The sequence below is a fragment of the Charadrius vociferus genome, unplaced genomic scaffold (assembly GCF_000708025.1).
Source record: "Charadrius vociferus isolate BGI_N301 unplaced genomic scaffold, ASM70802v2 scaffold333, whole genome shotgun sequence".
NCBI classification, from domain to species: Eukaryota; Metazoa; Chordata; class Aves; order Charadriiformes; family Charadriidae; genus Charadrius; species Charadrius vociferus.
The window spans coordinates 1509302-1525646 of NW_009647682.1; the positions used below are offsets into that span (position 1 = coordinate 1509302).

Sequence of the window (16345 nt, forward strand, 5' to 3'; positions counted from 1 at the left end):
GGTGTCTTATCTTCCCCTGGCATGGCACAGCAGTGTCCTGTGGGTGCAGGGAGCTCTGGGAACCCTTTTTCTTCCCACCTGCACTGATCTGAGGCTGGACGTGTGGGTGACTGCCTGTCCAGGCGTGTGCACGGAGTGTGTCAGGGTGAGTGGGGCAGGGGCTGGCACGCGTCCTGCTGCTTATGGTCCAGTCACGAGTGAGTAGACTCTTTTCCACAGGATCCCAGTGCCTACAGATTCAGGGGAAGGGAGGTGGCAGTGTGACATGTCAGCCAGCTGGGGATGGTCCCGTACATTTAAACAGTGCTTTAAGGGCCACAGGGCCACGGCTGTGATCTCCATGCACTCATGCCATGGACTGATCCTGGCTTCTCCCTCCTCAGAACCAAGCAGAGCAAGGGAAGGAGGAGAGGACACCAATACTCTGCAGAGCTGGACACCACACCAGCATCCTTGTCTCACCCCAGGGCAGGCACTATGGCACAGGCTCAGGCAGGTGCCAACAGCGGTGCTCTGCAGGGATGCCCTCATGCCCAAGCAGCCTGACACTTACGTCAATCTCGCTGAGGATGACATCAATGATGCTGCCAATCACTATGAGGAAGTCGAAGACATTCCAGGGGTCCCCGAAGTAGCCCTGCCAGGGAAGAGCCAGAGAAGACGAGTGAACATACAAGGGTCAAGTTAAGGAGGAGGTAGTTGGAGAAGCCCAGAGGTAGGAGTGCTGGAAGGATTATCAGTGACCTCTGGCACCTCAGGGAGAACAAGAGGCAGGGATGGCAGTCAGACCTGGTACCCTCTGGACAATTGTTTGGTCCTGTCTTGCAATATTGTGAAATGAGGAGGATGGATCGAGGTGGCTAGACCTATGATCCCACCAGTGACAGACGACTCTGAAGATGGGAACTGCATTGAGTTGGATTTGGCTAGCAAGGGTAGCCCTAACAAAAAGTAGTCCTTCCAGAAACTCACACGTCCTGTTATAGGGGTCCCCAAGGGTCTCACAAGGAGTTCTCTGGAGTTGCAGACCTGGGGGTGCTTGTATGGGAGAGACGCCAAATGCAGGGTAAATGGAGCCCCTGGCCTGGCCCGAGGCCCTCTCCTGCTCTCCGGACCATGCTCTCTTCTCACCTTGGCTTTAAAGGCCATAAGCTTGAGGATCATCTCCAGGGTGAAGAGAATGGTGAAGGCCACATTGAGGATGTCTGAGATATGGTTCATTTCTGCAGACTGGTTGTAATGCTGAGAAAAAGACAGGAGCAGCCATGTGAGCCCATGGCAGGTCCAGCCTCTGGTGTGAGCTGTGGTGTGTGCTAGATGCAGACCCCCCCCTCCCACAGACCTATGGCTCAGCAATGGTCATCAAAAAGGAGATTTGCTCCCTGCAGCCCCTTCTGTGGGCTTCCCACATCCAGCCAGTCCCACTTTGCCCCTATTCCCAGGGGTACTGAAAACACACCATGACCTTTGCTGTGTAGGAAAGACCTCCCCAGAAGCTCTCTGGGAAGTGGCAGGGCTGAGCTAACCTGCCCGCTGCCATGGACTCCCTTCCACCACCTGCGGTGGGCACTGTGCCCCTTACCTGCATGCCCAGGCAGATGGTGTTCAGCAACATGAGGTACTCAAAGTAGGAGGAGGTGACCACATACCAGATCTGGTACTGGTAGGGGTTCTTGGGGATGTAGCGCCGCAGCGGGCGAGCCTTCAGCGCATACTGCACACACTGGCGCTGGGGAGAGGAGAGCAGGTGTGATCCCACAGAGGGGCACAGGGCAGTACCAGGGGCAGAGGCACAGAGTCAACACCACTGGCAACACTGCACATTCCCACAGACACAACTTGGATCCCCCCCTTCTCTCTCAGCCCAGTGACATGGGCTAGGGACAGAGATGGTTCAAGTATCTGCTGTGCTTTCTGCAAATACACCCCCAGAGCACCCACATGGGACCAAGTATGCAAAGCCACCGTTTGCCTCCAAAGATTGCCATGCTGCCTTTGTGCCAATCCCTCCAGTCATGAGTCTGCCTGGTTACCATGGCACTCTCCCAGGGTCTCTCAGGACTGGTCAAGAGTAGCCTGAAGACCTCACATGAACCAGGGGTGAAGGGTGCACTGAGTCTTCTCTCTGCACCTGGGAGGTGCTGAGCAGGCCCTTCCCTCCCCAGCTGGCTGGGGCCATCTCTGTTGGGTTCATGTGCAGCTCACATCACCCCCAGCATCCTCAGCTCAAGGTGTCCATGCTGCCTCTGCTCAGCACACAAGTATGCCAGCACCTCCTCTCGTCCAGCAGGCATCCCTGTCTAACTGTCATCCTCAGCACGTGCCACTTTCTCTGCCGATGCTAGTCTTGCTTCTGGTGCTTTCAACCTCGATGTCCCCAGACAGAATCACAGCATGACAGCATCACAGAAGGGCTGACAGTGGAAGGTGCCTCTGGAGATGGTCTAGTCAAAGTTCCCTGCCCAAAGCAGGGCTAGCTACAGCATGTTGCCCAGGACTGTTTCCAGTTGGGTTCTGAATACCTCCAAAGATGGAGACTTCAGAGCCTCTCTGGGCAACCTGTGTTTTACCACCCTCACCATAAAAAAGGGGGTTTTCATGTTTAAATGGAATTTCTTGTTTTCTTCAGGTTGTGCCCCTTGCCTTTTGCCCTGCTCCACCTTCTTCACACCCTCCCATTAGGTACTTATACACATAGGTAAGATACCTATGAGTCTTCTCTTCTCAGCACCAAGCAGACTCAGCTCTCAGCCTCTCCAGACCCTCAGTGATCTCAGTGGTCCTTTTCTGGACTCACTCCAGAATGTCCATGTCACTTTTGTACTGGAGACTCCAAAACTGGCTCCAGCTAGCCTCTGCTCCAGCTCAGTCTGGGCATCCCACCTGCATCAGAAGGCCCAGTCCCTGGTTCTGGACCACTTTACCCTTCCCTTGGAAGGTGTGCAATGTACCAGGCATGTGTCCAGCTGACCCTGCGCCAGCAGCAAACAGACCCAGGGCAGGTTCAACTCATCTGCACCAGCAGTGCCACCATCGAGGGCTGCTCCAAATCAGCCAGCCCCAGCAGTGCTAGATGCAGGGCTGGTCCACCTTGCCCTGTCCCAGCAGTCCCATTACCTGGTTCTTGTCCAGCTCACAGTTCTTGTACTCGCTCTCCCCCTGCTCCTGGAAGGTGACAATGACAAAGCCCACAAAGATATTCATCATGAAGAAGGCAATGAGGATGATGTAGATGATGAAAAACATTGCAATCTCCACCCGGTAGTTGTAGATAGGGCCTGTATCCTCAGCGTTAGTGTCAATGGCCATGTATAGCAGCCTACAGGAGGAAAAGAGAGGCAACAAAGATCCTAATTAGGAGGGAAAGACTGTCTCTCCTCTTGAAGGTTACAGAGAGCTCTGGGGACATGCCAAATCCAACAATGGTGGGATGACCTTGTGAGCTCCACAGCCACTGCCAGGATGGCTAGCCCTGCTCCTCAGCCTGGGCAGCTCTTCTTTCTTTACCAGCTGGCAGCAGTGATCTGCTCCCAGCACAGACCTGTCCCTCGGCAGGCAGCGCACATAGTCAGACTCACTCTGGCCAGCCCTCGAAGGTGGAGACAGTGAAAAGTGACATCATGGCTGAGAAGACGTTGTCGAAGTGGAAGTTGCTGTGCAACCAGACACGCTTTTGTAGCTCAATCTGCGTGGGGTCCCCATCCACATAGTTGATGAAATAGCCCCTGCAGCAGAAGGGATGTGGTGCTCACCGAGCAGGGCCTCCCTCAGCCCACCTGCTGTGGTGCTGGCGTAGGGCTCGTTGGTCCCTGGGAGGGGATGATGTCCCTGTGCTTGTTTCTGATTTACGGCAGGGTGAGGGAGAATAGTACAAGACCTCAGCCCTACTTTTTGGATGCAATATCCCCATGCAGGAACCTAAGTGGCCCCCACCACACCCCCCTCCTCCCTCCCTGGCCACTGCCCTGCTGGAGCTGAGCTCCAAAGAGCTCTTACCTGCACTCCTTCTCTGTCATCTTGGATGGATCTGTGCATCTATAGAACTTGCCCTGCATTTAACAGAGATCGGGAGAGGCTGTGACTTCAGAAGCCTCGGGGAGCTTTGAGTTTTTCACAGCTCACAGTCAGTCCCCACCCTGCCTCTGTGCTGACTCTGGCCCCTGTCTCACACCACAGCTGGCTTCCCCACTCTGCATGTCAACACAACGCAGTTCACAGGGTCTTTCAGGAGCCATGGCAGACTCTGGGGTCAATCCCAGGGTGAGCCAAGTAAATGTTGCCTAGTGATGGCAATAAATCTTCCAGGGTCCTGAGCTGAGACCTATCGAGCTCATCCTATCTGGGAGCCATCTATTTGGAAAATAAGGAAGAAAGCAGTAACCATAGAATCAACTAAAAGTTAAGGTATGCTGACAGGTCTGCTCAACCTGCAGGGTGTCCTAAAAGCTCTCCCCACATCAGCTGGGAATTTAAGCTCTATTGTTAGAACAAAGCTGAGCTCAGCCAGGGACAGCTCTGCCTTGGAGCAACCCAGGCTCAGAGAGCAAGAGTGGTGCTGTGAAAAAGGAAACACTTTGCATCCAAAGCGCAGAGGAAGTCAGAAGCACTTGCTGCCTTAGAAAGGGAAAACCAAGGCACTAAGTGGGGTGAGGCACCTGATCCCTTTACATATGCTGTCTGGACCTGACAGTATCCTGGGTGTTTTCTACCCTCCTCCCACTGCAAGATCTTCTGCTGGGACACCTGATGCAGGCAGGTCTTCTTGCAGAGCACAGAGAGTATGGCTTGTGCTGACCTCAACACTAGGAGACACCATCCCCAAGGGCTATGACTAGAAGCACCTGTCCAGGATGTGCCTGAGCAAAATACCTCTCCTCACCATCTGAGACACCTCTCACCTTGAAGAGCTGGACGCCGATGCAGGCAAACATGAACTGCAGCAATGTCGTGACGACCACAATGTTACCGATAGTCTTGATGGCCACAAACACACACTGGACCACGTGCTGCGGAGGTTGAGGACAGTGCGCACATGAGCATGTCTGGAGCAAGTCCCTGCTGCATGTCCCACAGCTTCTCACTGCAGTGATGGGCCCCAGGGACAGCAGGAGCCTACTAAGAGCACTGGGAGGGGGCCAACCCCTTCCACAGACAGGGAAGGAGAACTGGATTCCTGGCCCTGCAAACCTCACAGGGCATGATGCCTGCCACAAAACGTCCCATCAGGACTGCCACGGGCTGAGGACCCCCAGCCCCAGCCTCCCTCTTACCTTTAGCCCCTTTGCCCGGTTAATGGCTCGCAGAGGCCTCAGCACCCTCAGCACCCGCAGGATCTTCACCACTGAGATGGCGCTGGACCTGAAGAGGAAGGCAGAGCTGAGACGGGGCCATTCCCCTGCCCAGGCCAGACTGGCACAGCCCCAGCAAGCAGCCAGGGAGGTCAGGCTGGGAACAGGGCTGAGGGGCAAGGGATGGCAGAGACACGCAGGTGTCACTAAGACATCACCCCACATAAGGCCAGGGGACACAGGCGGCTGGAGAAAGCAGCTCCACATTGAATTCCTTCCCAGCTCTTCACCTTTGACACTCAAGGAGTTTGCCTCCCTGCCTCCCAGTTGTCCACACTCTGTCCTCCTAAGCATGACTTTATGGACACTAACACAGAGGTGCTTACTCGATTCCCATGGAGATGAGGGAGACAGCAACCACCAGCAAGTCGAGGGTATTGAAAGAGTTCCTGCAAAAGGAGCCTTTGTGCAGGAAAGCATCCTAGGCTGTCATCTGGGGAGTAGAAGGAGTTAGGAGAGGGGTCAGGCAGGGCTCGGGAACATGGTCCCTCCACAGCCCTGGGGCGGACAAAGCATGAGGGGCTTCTCAGAGCTCCACGGCCTGGGGACCCTCTCCTGCTCAGACCTCTACCTCTGCAGCGAGGCAGGAAGCTGACTTCAGCTGGAAATCCTCTGTACTGTACGGGCTGGAGACAGAACACTTGCCAGCCATTTAGGAAAGTAAAGAGAAGAAGAATATGGAGACTTGGAGTGGGAGCAACATGCAGCTGCTGCTTGGATTACTGTTTTACTCCACAGATTTCTACTGCTTTCTCAAGTTTTTCTTGAGGGCACGTCAGAATGAAAATGCTGGTGCCATGGCCCATCTGCCCCCCGTTTCCCAGCCCAGCCAGCTCGGCTGCCTGACGTCACTGGAGGGGACACGTGGCCCCTGGGGCAGGTCACGCACCACCTGGACTGCCTGAACTCTGGGGACGTGAGGATCAGCCGGCAGCATCTCCTCACTGGGACCTCGAGCTTGTGCCCAAAAAGCATGAGTGCCCATGGCCAGAAGAGTCTAGACCCATGCCTGGATCATGAGCATGGTCAGGACCACAAGGCAGAGGGACTCACCTTCAAGACGATTTCGACTGTGAAGACAGAGGTGAAACCAATGTCAAAGTATCCGAGAATCTGGGGACAGAAGCATCAGAACTGGATGAGATTTGGGTGACATGGGAAATGCTCCAGTGTGTTCACACATCCTGGCACTGTGGTTTTGCTGTCGTCTCTGTGGACTGGAGAGCCCTTCTAGCTCAATGGAATCTGTTTACTCAATGCCAAGAAAACTCTCAAACTCCCCTCAGCTTTGCTGATTTTCCCCAGTGCATGATCCAACCTGTAGCCTGGAACCAAGGTCTCAGTTTCCAAGTGAGACTACCTGATTCACCTGAAAGCATCTGATCACCAAAAGCACTGAGTGCCCCGGGAAGCTGTCTCACGTGAGAGCCCCCCAGTCCCTGCCAGACACCAGACTGCTGCAGACCTATTTGTGCCTCAGGTGGCTAGACCTGCAGCTACCCCTGCTCCATGCCAGCAGGATTTCAGGGTGCTGCACATATCAGTGGTCCAGTTTGCCACCTCACAGGATGTCCCTATCCCCATTAAGCCACCACAGGCTTGAATCAAGCACACCCTGTCAGGGGGATCTCTTCATCCAGAAGTAAACTGAGACATGGAGCAGTAAAATCTTGTCCCAGCTGTGCCCTGAATGGAAAACACAACCAGACTCTCTTCCCAGAGGCAAGGATGAAATGAAAGCTGCCTGCCCAGGCACAGCATTTGGCAAGCCGGTCTCTGCTTACTGAGGACCTGGGGCTCTCCATGAGGTCTCCCTACCCCATCCCAACCCTCCACAGCCATATGGGCACCTGGTTGCGGAAGGACTCGGCCCGGATGGGATCCTCGGCTGCCAGTGAGATGCTGCTGAGCAGAATGAAGAGCAGGATGAAGTTGGTGAACCAGGTGGCGTTGACAATTCTGTGGCACAGCATCCGAAACCTGCCAGGAACAGAAATGGCATGACATGCTGTGAGGGGCCAGAGGGACATCAGATAATGCCACAGCAGCCTGGAAGAGTTTTATGGCTGAACCTTGAGGACAGGAAGGCCCTAGGCATGAAGGGATGTGTGCCAGTCCTTCCACAGAGAAGACTTTTCCCAGCAACCTGGCTCCCTTCATAGCTGGCTGTTATCCAAAAGTAGGACCCCACTAGGAAGGGTCAGTGCCAGAGGTACCCAGGCCAGGCCTGGCTCCACAAGGCAGGGAGAAGGGTCAGTGCCTACTTGTTGGTTGGGCTGAAGATGAAGAAGGAGCTGGCTTCAGGCATCGGCACAGCCTTCTCTTTCAGCTGTAGCTCTGCGAGGGGACGTGGCCGAGGACTCAGGGGGATTTCAGGCTCATCTTCCTCATCGTCGCCTGCATGGTAGTCACAAGGAGGGAGAAGGAAAAAATCACCCAGAGAGAGAGACAGAAAGTGACCTTATGGACAATCCTCTGATCCTGATTGGGCATCTGTGCCAGAAGGACCTCAGTACCCCGAGGCTGGTGGAGGATCCTTTGCTCCTCACACAGCCTGGGTTCTAGCACCATCCCTCTGCAGCACCTCCCCATCTTTCCTGCTGCCCTGGCAGGACAAGTCTTACCTGGAAAGTCTGCAGAAGGGTAGGGGTCTTTGATCTCATTGACATTGGATTCAAATTCGTCCACTTTTAACTGAAACAAGGGAGAGACAGAGAAGAGGACATGCAGCTGCATGTGCCAGTATTGCTGCCAAATGTTGCATGTTGGCTAGACACTATCATCTTGGAAGCCATCTGGGGCAAGCAGTGTCTCTGAATTTGGCTCGTACAGCACCAAGTACATGGAGCCCTGGCCCAGGATGGAGCAGTGCGAGGGGAAACACCTCAGGGATGCTGCAATCTGAGCAAAGAGCAATACCAAGAGGATGGGACAGGGGACTGCATGCTGGGCAAGAGTCTGGGGTCATACACATGGGTGGAAAAAGACACGCGGTGACTCCTGGGTGAGTTCCCATGGGGCACCTCCGGGAACTGGACAGCAAAGCAGCTGCTGGCCAGATGCTTATAAGCAGCAGCTCGGCACACAGTCAGCACAGCTGAATAGAGCGTTTTGCATACAGGGGGTTCTGGTGTGGACACAAAGGAGGCCTGGGATGCTGCTGATCTGCTCTGCTCCCCTCCACACCAGTGTGTACTGTACGGGCTGGAGACAAAACGCTTTCCAGCCATTCAGCAAAGCCCATCTCAACCACTGACAACGGGCTGTGGCCAAGCAAATTAATCCGAGAAGAAGGATACCCAGCAACGGACCTGTTTCACTAGGCAACATGTCCTGCGTGTGCCCAGAGAGGCCCCATCATCAGAGGCTGCTAAGGCAAGGAGTGCTTCTGGCCCAGAAGAGTCCAGACCCAGGCTGGCTCCAAGCCTTCGTCAGTCCTGACCGGTGGGAGGAGGAGCCTGGTCCCTCACCAGGAGCTCCCCAAGGCCCAGCCCCACCAGCACTGACCTTGGCTGTTGTGGGAATCCCTTCTCCCTTCGCTTTCTGCTCAAGCTTCTTTGCCAGCATCTGCTTCTCATCTTCAGACTTCTCTGGGTAACCTCTGAGCAGGGAGGGGAGAGAAGGAACTGAACTCTGGGCAGAGGCATGGGTGATGCCATTCTGTCCCCTCACACCAAAACACCTGGTTTGGGAGCTCCCACTGCCAGTGACCGCAGCACTCACCTGGACATCTTCCGCCGCTTGCGTTCCTCTGCTTTGGCCTTCTGGGCTAAGGTCAGGCTCTCAGCCTCAGCCAGGTTATCAACTGCGATGGCCAGGAAGACATTCAGGAGGATATCTGGAAGGACAGTGCTAAGGATATGAACTTGGTTCTTGTTTGGAGGATGTGGCGAGAGCTGCCTCTGTTCTCCAGGGTGCCCTAAGAAACCTTCCTGGAGTTGAGCCCTTGAGATAACTCTGGCTGGTGATTCCTAACTCCGCACCTATCCTTGTGAGTAGTGAGCTCTGGGCTGGCTGCCCTCTCTCTGCCTTAGCTCAGTCCATCCAGCTTAGTCTTGTTACTGCATTGACTGATGGTTGAATCTATGCCTCCCAGTCATCCAGACCTGCCCTGTTGCATGCTTTCCTCCAGACTCCAAACCCCAGCCACCACCACTGCAAGCCCTGAAGCCTGTGGCTTGTTCCCCTGCTGTTCAGAATGGGAAAGTTTAAGGCAAGCACTGAAAACCTTAAGGAATCAGTCCTGCATAGCTGATGCTATGGGGCTGGGTACAGGGAGCCTGGGCCTGGCTTCGCAGGCAGAGGATACAGTTCCCACAAACGAAGAGGATGATGAAGTAGATGCAGACCAGCATGCCAGGAAAGGACGGGCCCCCGTAGGCCATGATCCCATCGTACATTATTGAATTCCAGTCCTCTCCGGTCAGGATCTGGGAGCAGAGCAGAAGTAGGGACTCAAGACCAGAGAGCAGAGCATGGCAGAAATCCACAGCTCCATCCCGCCCTCCTGGCTCCAGCCCCAAACCCTCACAGCCCCTACAGCCCCATGGCTAGACCCCACCTCCCTGCTCAACCCTGAACATGCACTACTGCTCGTGACCCCAGTCACATTCCCTGCTTCTGCCTCAAAGGCACATCACCTCCCACAAATCCAAATCTCTCTGAGCCCCAGCTCTTGCCAGGAGACCCACGGCACAGGCAAGACTCCTCGCACCCTGTTCTCCAGTCCCCTGCTGCACTTCCCACAGCCCCATACCTGGAAGACACTGATGAGTGCCTGGGGGAAGTTGTCGAATGTGCTGCGTCGCACTTCCATGTCCTCAAAATCAAACTTGCCCCCAAAGAGCTGCATGCCCAGCAGTGCAAAGACGATGATGAAGAGGAAGAGGAGGAGGAGCAGGGAGGCAATGGAGCGGACTGAGTTGAGCAGGGAAGCCACGAGGTTGCTCAGGGATGTCCAGTACCTAGGGAGAGACAGGAGTGTGCGGGAGGTAAAGGAGTGGGGAAGGTTGTGGGCAGGATCAGGCAGGCGCAGGGAACAGATCGCCGGGCCCTGGGGGATGTGCCAGCAGCCCAACAAGGGGGACTCTGAACCAGCACCACTCACAAGCTGGGCACTGGGACTGCTCCAGGTAGGCCCCAGAAGGTGGAAATGAAGCTCTAGGCATGGTGTCACAGGCAAGACACCTTGCTGCCTGCACAGGGCACCAGCAGGCAGGATGGGGAAGGGGGACGAACACACAGCGGGTTGGTGCCAGAAAGAGAAGCCAAGAGCCCTGGCCCACAGCACCCCCATTTAGAACACCCCAGAAGCCAGAGTGAGGGAGGGACCCCAGAAGACTTCCAGCAACCCCTGCTGTGTCCTACTCGCCACTACCAGACCATCTTCTGGGGACAGAAATCCCCAGCTTGCCCTTGTTCCTCTATCGAGAAGCTACCAGCTCTGCTCATGCTGCAGCCCTCCCCAGGGACAAGGCCAGTGATGCCTGGGGACCATGAGCCACCAGGACCCACAGAGCTCCCTCCCCAACCTGGTGATCTTGAAGATGCGGAGGAGCCGGATGCAACGCAGCACAGAGATGCCCAGGGGTGACAAGGTGCCAAGCTCCACCAGGATGGTCTCCAGGATCCCCGCACACACCACGAAGCAGTCAAAGCGGTTGAAGAGTGACATGAAGTACTGGCGCAGGCCCAGCGCATACATCTTCAGCAGCATCTCAGCCACAAAGAGTGCTAGCAGCACCCGGTTGGCATTGTCTGGGGTGGGAGATCCAGCCCATCAGAGCATGGACCTCTTAATCTCAGCACGGCACAGCAGGAAGGGCAGGAGGGCAGTGCTGCTCACCTCCCTCCTCTGCCCCCCACTGAGTGCTGAGATGTAGCTGCAGCAAAGGCTGTTTTTCAGGGAGCACACAGGACAGGAAGAGAAAAAGGGCAATGTGCAACTGTGCGCTTGTATGTGTGAGAGTGTGGCTGAACTGTCTATGCAGTGCGTGCACACTGGGGTCTGTGTGTGGGTGTACGTGTGGCTGAGCTGTGTACATGCAATGCATAGCTGTACTCTGTGTGTCTGTGTGTTTGTGTGTGGAGGGGTGCAGGTAGTGTGACTGCATGGATAAGTGTGTGTGGCTGTACTACATGGTGCATGCAATGTGTGTTTGTGTGCACTATGTGTGTACAGCTGTACAAATGTATACACTCTGTATGTGTTCACCATGAAAAGCCATGTCCCTAAGAATACATATGCTGTGCATGTATAACTGTATGCACCACACATGTCCGATGTGCAGGTGTGTGAGAGTGCAGTGGGGATGGCGTACACACACTTGTGTGCTGACTGTGTTTGTGTGCATGAGCAAGTGTGCATGTGTCTAACAGCCCCTGTGCCATGCCAGTGTGGCTATACACAGCACAGTAAGAGTTCACGCATGTCTCCAGGGCAGCAGGGTGTCCCGGGCCCTTCCTTTTTTGCTCACCTTGCACCTGTGTCAGCCATTCTGGCTGGAAGTGGTGCTCAGAGGCGATGGAGAGGGTGTTCAGTGCCACCAGCAGGATGACAAGCCAGTAGAAGAACTTGGACTTCACCACATCCCGACACTTCCTACGAAACATTCGGTTCCAACGCCTCCACTGACGGCTGGAGAGATGGCCAAAGGGTCAGCAGAGGTGGCCAGCAGGTCCTGCCCAGCCCAGGGCTGTGCCTGCAGACCACAGAGCAAAGCCACCCCTGCTCCCTTCTCCAAGGGCCTTCCCTGAAAAGGGCTGAGGAACATAACCCTCCCCCTGGCACTCGATGCATTCACTCAAACATTGCAGTTCATTCACACAAACACCTCCTGGCTTCTTTTTGGCCTACAGTTACCTCTGGTTGACTGCTACAGGCCCAGCTCCTAAATCACAAGAAATGCTGCATGCTTGGAGCCTGGTCCCAAAGCAAAGAGGTTGTTCACCTTGATGTGGCTTTTTGCCAGTACCAGAGCAAAATTACATTTGCTGTCTGCAATGTTTGTGTCTCCTCCTGAGCACACAGCCCTTGGCTCTCCCCGAGAAACCCATGGCTGACAAGGAAGCCTGGCCCAGCCTGGACAGTAAGCGAGAGACTGGGCAAGTGCACGTGCAGAGCAGCAGATGGTTCAACCAGTGCATACTTACAAGTAGAGAATCCACTTGTTCATGCCCTCAATTTCATACAAGCTCTCTGTCTCTGACCCTCCTTCATCCGATGGCATCATACCTAAGGAGGAAATGACATCCCAGGCTTTCCTTGGAAAGAACATGTGGGAGGGAACTTCTCCCAGGAGCACATCAGGAAGAGATTCCCCATCAGAAGTGAAATCAAAACATTAAGTCCCAGGGAGACAGCAGCAAGATTTTGGCCAGAAGGTTTTGAGTGTCATGTGCAAACCAAGTAGGAGGCACCAAGAACACCTGCCCTGCAGCAAGAGCAGTAGGAACCCAGAGCGGCAGCCTGAAGAGACAGCAGTGTGTACGTAGGCTCCTCAGTGCAAGACACTCCCAGCATGGAGGAAACTGGGGTCAGTTGTGATCTGAGCAAATGCTGAACAACAGGAGGTTTGTAAAAGCACTGGCCACAGGTGTGGAAGAGACATTTTGTCTTTCCCATTGTTTCCCAAGGCTTTTTGCACACATGCATCACTCAGCTTGAGGCATCAAAAGTTACTTCACTAGGCAGGGTGGCATAGCAGCAGCTCAGTGGCAGAGCTCCCGAGGCCTTGCTTAGACTTTGGCTAGATGCCTGTATATTTACCTCCTTCCCTGAGCCCTTTCTAATCCCTTAAAATTATCAAGAAATGGCAAGAAAGTAATGCATCTGTTAGTGTGCAAGCTAGTAACCCTGCACCCCGTCCCTGCACACAAAAGTGCACGTGCTCCTCATGGCTTCTCATAGCCACTCCAAGTGCATTTTGCTAAAGGAGACCTAGGCCTCGCTAGTACTCTGCTAATATTAAATACAGTGGTTGAGGTGGAGATTTAGCACAAGGGCCAAGTTATTGCTAGTTGGGATCAGATTCAACAAAATGATTCAGGAAAAAAAAAAGAGAGGAAGGAAACTGCTCTGCAGAAGTCAAAGCATTTTGTTTCATAGGTTTTAAAGCAAAATGAGTCTTTGTGACTTCTCCAAAGGTCTCTACCCTGCCCCTGTAGGATGGTCAGTGTTAGGAAACCAACTCTCACACTAAGGGTCTTTGACCAAGCAGAGCTGGTACCTTCTCCCCTGGCCCGGTCACTGTCCATGACCTCAGCGTGGGTGATCCAGTCCATGTAGCCCTTCAGGTCCTCCTCCAGCTGCTGCTTCTCCCGCAGCTTCTGAAATGTGCCCCGTGACTTGGCCTTCTCACGCTCTTTGGTGAACTCACTGGGACAAGGCAAGCAGCAGAGTGAGACTCAGCAGGGAGACGGTGTGGAGGTCAGGTACCAGAGCCCTGTGCCAGGCCAGTCCTTGTAGAAAGATAAAAGCCTGAAACACCCTACCACCTAGTGCTACCACTAGATTGCTCTTTCTTGGCCCTGCTCCATGATGCAAGATCATGGGGGATCATCGCCTGCTGCCTGATGGCAGGCAGGGTTTCTTCCCCACCACTGGCTGCTCTTTGGGAACTCCTTGCTGCCAGATGTTGTGGTTGGCCAGGCAAACTACTGCTAGACATCAGAGGCTGTGGGAGTTCTCCAGCCCTGCTGAGGATTAAAGCAAGCGTGGTCTCACCCATCTGCGGGGGCAGAAAGCTGCCCCAACCTCTCCACTCTGAGCTAACAGAGAAAATGAGTATGATCCACTTGCACGCACAGGATTGAAACATACAGAAAAGACCCTGAGCCTACACAGAACTGAGAAGAAGGGGGCCCCTCACTCTGCAGGACAACATACGCTTCCCAGCAACAAAATGGGGATGCTGGCACCTCACCACAGCAACGCGTAGTAGGTTGAGCATTGCACCAGAGATATTTTGTGCATAGCAGTTTTAACTGCACTACTGTGTGAATTAGCACTATTGAGTCATTTGGTACAGAAGCGTTAGGAACATTGTAACCAGACTGATGACAGTGCGTTGTTGTATTTGGATGAGACTGTTGAAGTATTAATTAAATAATAATTCTCTTGCATCCCTTGCATTCATATCAAAGGTGTTTTCCTTAGGTTGGCCATAAGGAAATCACGTGTGCACCCAACAGGATGGCAGCACTGTGGGTACCAGTGAGAAGGAGTGTCTCAACTCACAGCCGTGGGGTAAGGACTCCTGCTTTGATCTCCCTGCTTAACTTCTTTTACTGTGAGTGCTGGCAGACCACACTACAAACACCTAATACTGTGCTTCATGACTGTATTTGCTGACAGCTGCTTGTGATAGAGGGAAAAGATTTCTGTGCTAGGTGTTGAGCTAAACCCGCAGACAGTCATGGACACTACTACAAAAAGTAACAAGGCTCAGGGTTTTTAAGCCTGCAAAAAAAAAGGGAGGGTAATGGGAGAGGAAAAGGAACAGAGACTTTTCCAGTTTTTCTTCTTGTACAGTTAAAATCAGCCAATGTCCACCCTCTGATCACACTCACTGATCTGGTGGCAAAGAGAAAGGCCTGGGTGGCACTTACCCACTGAGCACCCCCAGCACCAGGTTGAGAACGAAGAAGGAGCCAAGCAAGATAAGGCTGACGAAGTAGATCCAAGGCCATTCATTCCCAATGGCATCGTTTACCTGGCAAGGAAGGAAGCAGATGAAGCATCTGGAACACACAGTCTGCTGTCTGTCTCCCCTTAGGGCCCTCCCAACAGCCTCTGGGAACTTTGCCCCCTCTAAAGTGAATGCTTGGGACAGTAGCAGATAGATAAATCTGATTCTGAGCTCTGGCTCCTTACGACTCTGCATTTGGTTTTAGCGGAGGTAAAGCCAGACCCAAGCATTTTGGGAGGAGATTTAAACATCCACCCCATGCCTAAGCCTCAGCAAGACAGTCTCCCAAGGACTGCAAAGCATGGGGTTTTGCTGGAGAAGCATGTGTCAGCCAGCCAGTGCTGTGCCCAGCCTGTACACCTTCCCAAAGGCGGGAGCTGGAGCACCCTTCTGTCTATCTGGAGAGCAAGGACAGCTTGGGCAGTGCCTGCAGAGATGCAGAAGACATGCCTGGTGCACTATGGGATGTGCATCACAGTATGAAGCTTGGTGGGGGCAAGATGTCTTTCACTGGTGGAGAGACCTAGGCCTGCTATGGGGTCCTGTGTCCTGGAGGGAATTCCCTGATGTGAGGCAGGACCAGCAGTCACCTCTGCTGAACTGGGCACAAGGCCCAAGCTGCTGGAGCCTACCCAGTAGAGGACTTCGGTCCAGCCCTCCATGGTGATGCACTGATAGACAGTCAGCATGGCAAAGCCAAAGTTATCGAAGTGAGTGATGCCGTCATTCGGTCCCGGCCAGCCGCTTCGGCACTCAGTGCCATTGATGGTGCAGTGTCGCCCGTGGCCAGAGCTGGTACATGGGGCTGGCTTCTCTAATGCCACTGTGGCAATCACATCTGAGGGGGAAAGCCGTGGTGTGAGCACTAGGTCAGGCCAAGTGGAGCAGGTCCCAGCACCTCCCAGCCTCCTGCAGAAGCCCTTCCCCTTTTGCCACCTCCTCCTACCATCACCAAGCTGTGTGCTGTAGCAAACATCCTTTGGTCCTGCCACACTCCCAGGCCTGACACTGGCAAGAGCAGACTTTCTGCTACCCACAGCTCTGTAGTCCCCACAGCAGCCACACAGAGACATCTCTGCCATATCATCCCACTGCCACAGCCCCACCTGTCCCAAGGTAGTAGCAGGTCTTGTGCATCTTGCCCTTGAAGAGCTCTTGCCCAACAATGGCATAGATGATGATCATGAAGAGGACCAGCAGGGCGATGTGGAGCAGAGGCACCATGGCCTTGATGATGGAGTTCAGGACGACCTGAAGGCCTGCACCAAAGAGAAGGGAGAGGAGGTCAACCACTTCCTAAACAGCTTT

The 16345-nt window shown here is 54.1% G+C and overlaps 1 protein-coding gene across 1 annotated transcript in view; it reads right to left on the reverse strand.

Annotated features, from left to right (window-relative positions):
• The window catches only part of CACNA1S (calcium channel, voltage-dependent, L type, alpha 1S subunit), a 47044-nt gene that overhangs the window by 16412 nt on the left and 14287 nt on the right, over nt 1–16345 (reverse strand). The window contains 24 exon segments of the mRNA XM_009881328.1: nt 554–637; nt 1132–1242; nt 1583–1729; nt 3118–3319; nt 3579–3725; nt 3997–4049; nt 4899–5006; nt 5271–5358; nt 5675–5781; nt 6402–6461; nt 7199–7328; nt 7613–7745; nt 7973–8042; nt 8856–8949; nt 9072–9186; nt 9658–9778; nt 10105–10312; nt 10880–11105; nt 11825–11985; nt 12501–12582; nt 13577–13725; nt 14958–15061; nt 15670–15875; nt 16144–16296. Coding sequence (XP_009879630.1) covers nt 554–637; nt 1132–1242; nt 1583–1729; nt 3118–3319; nt 3579–3725; nt 3997–4049; nt 4899–5006; nt 5271–5358; nt 5675–5781; nt 6402–6461; nt 7199–7328; nt 7613–7745; nt 7973–8042; nt 8856–8949; nt 9072–9186; nt 9658–9778; nt 10105–10312; nt 10880–11105; nt 11825–11985; nt 12501–12582; nt 13577–13725; nt 14958–15061; nt 15670–15875; nt 16144–16296 — 3059 coding nt within the window.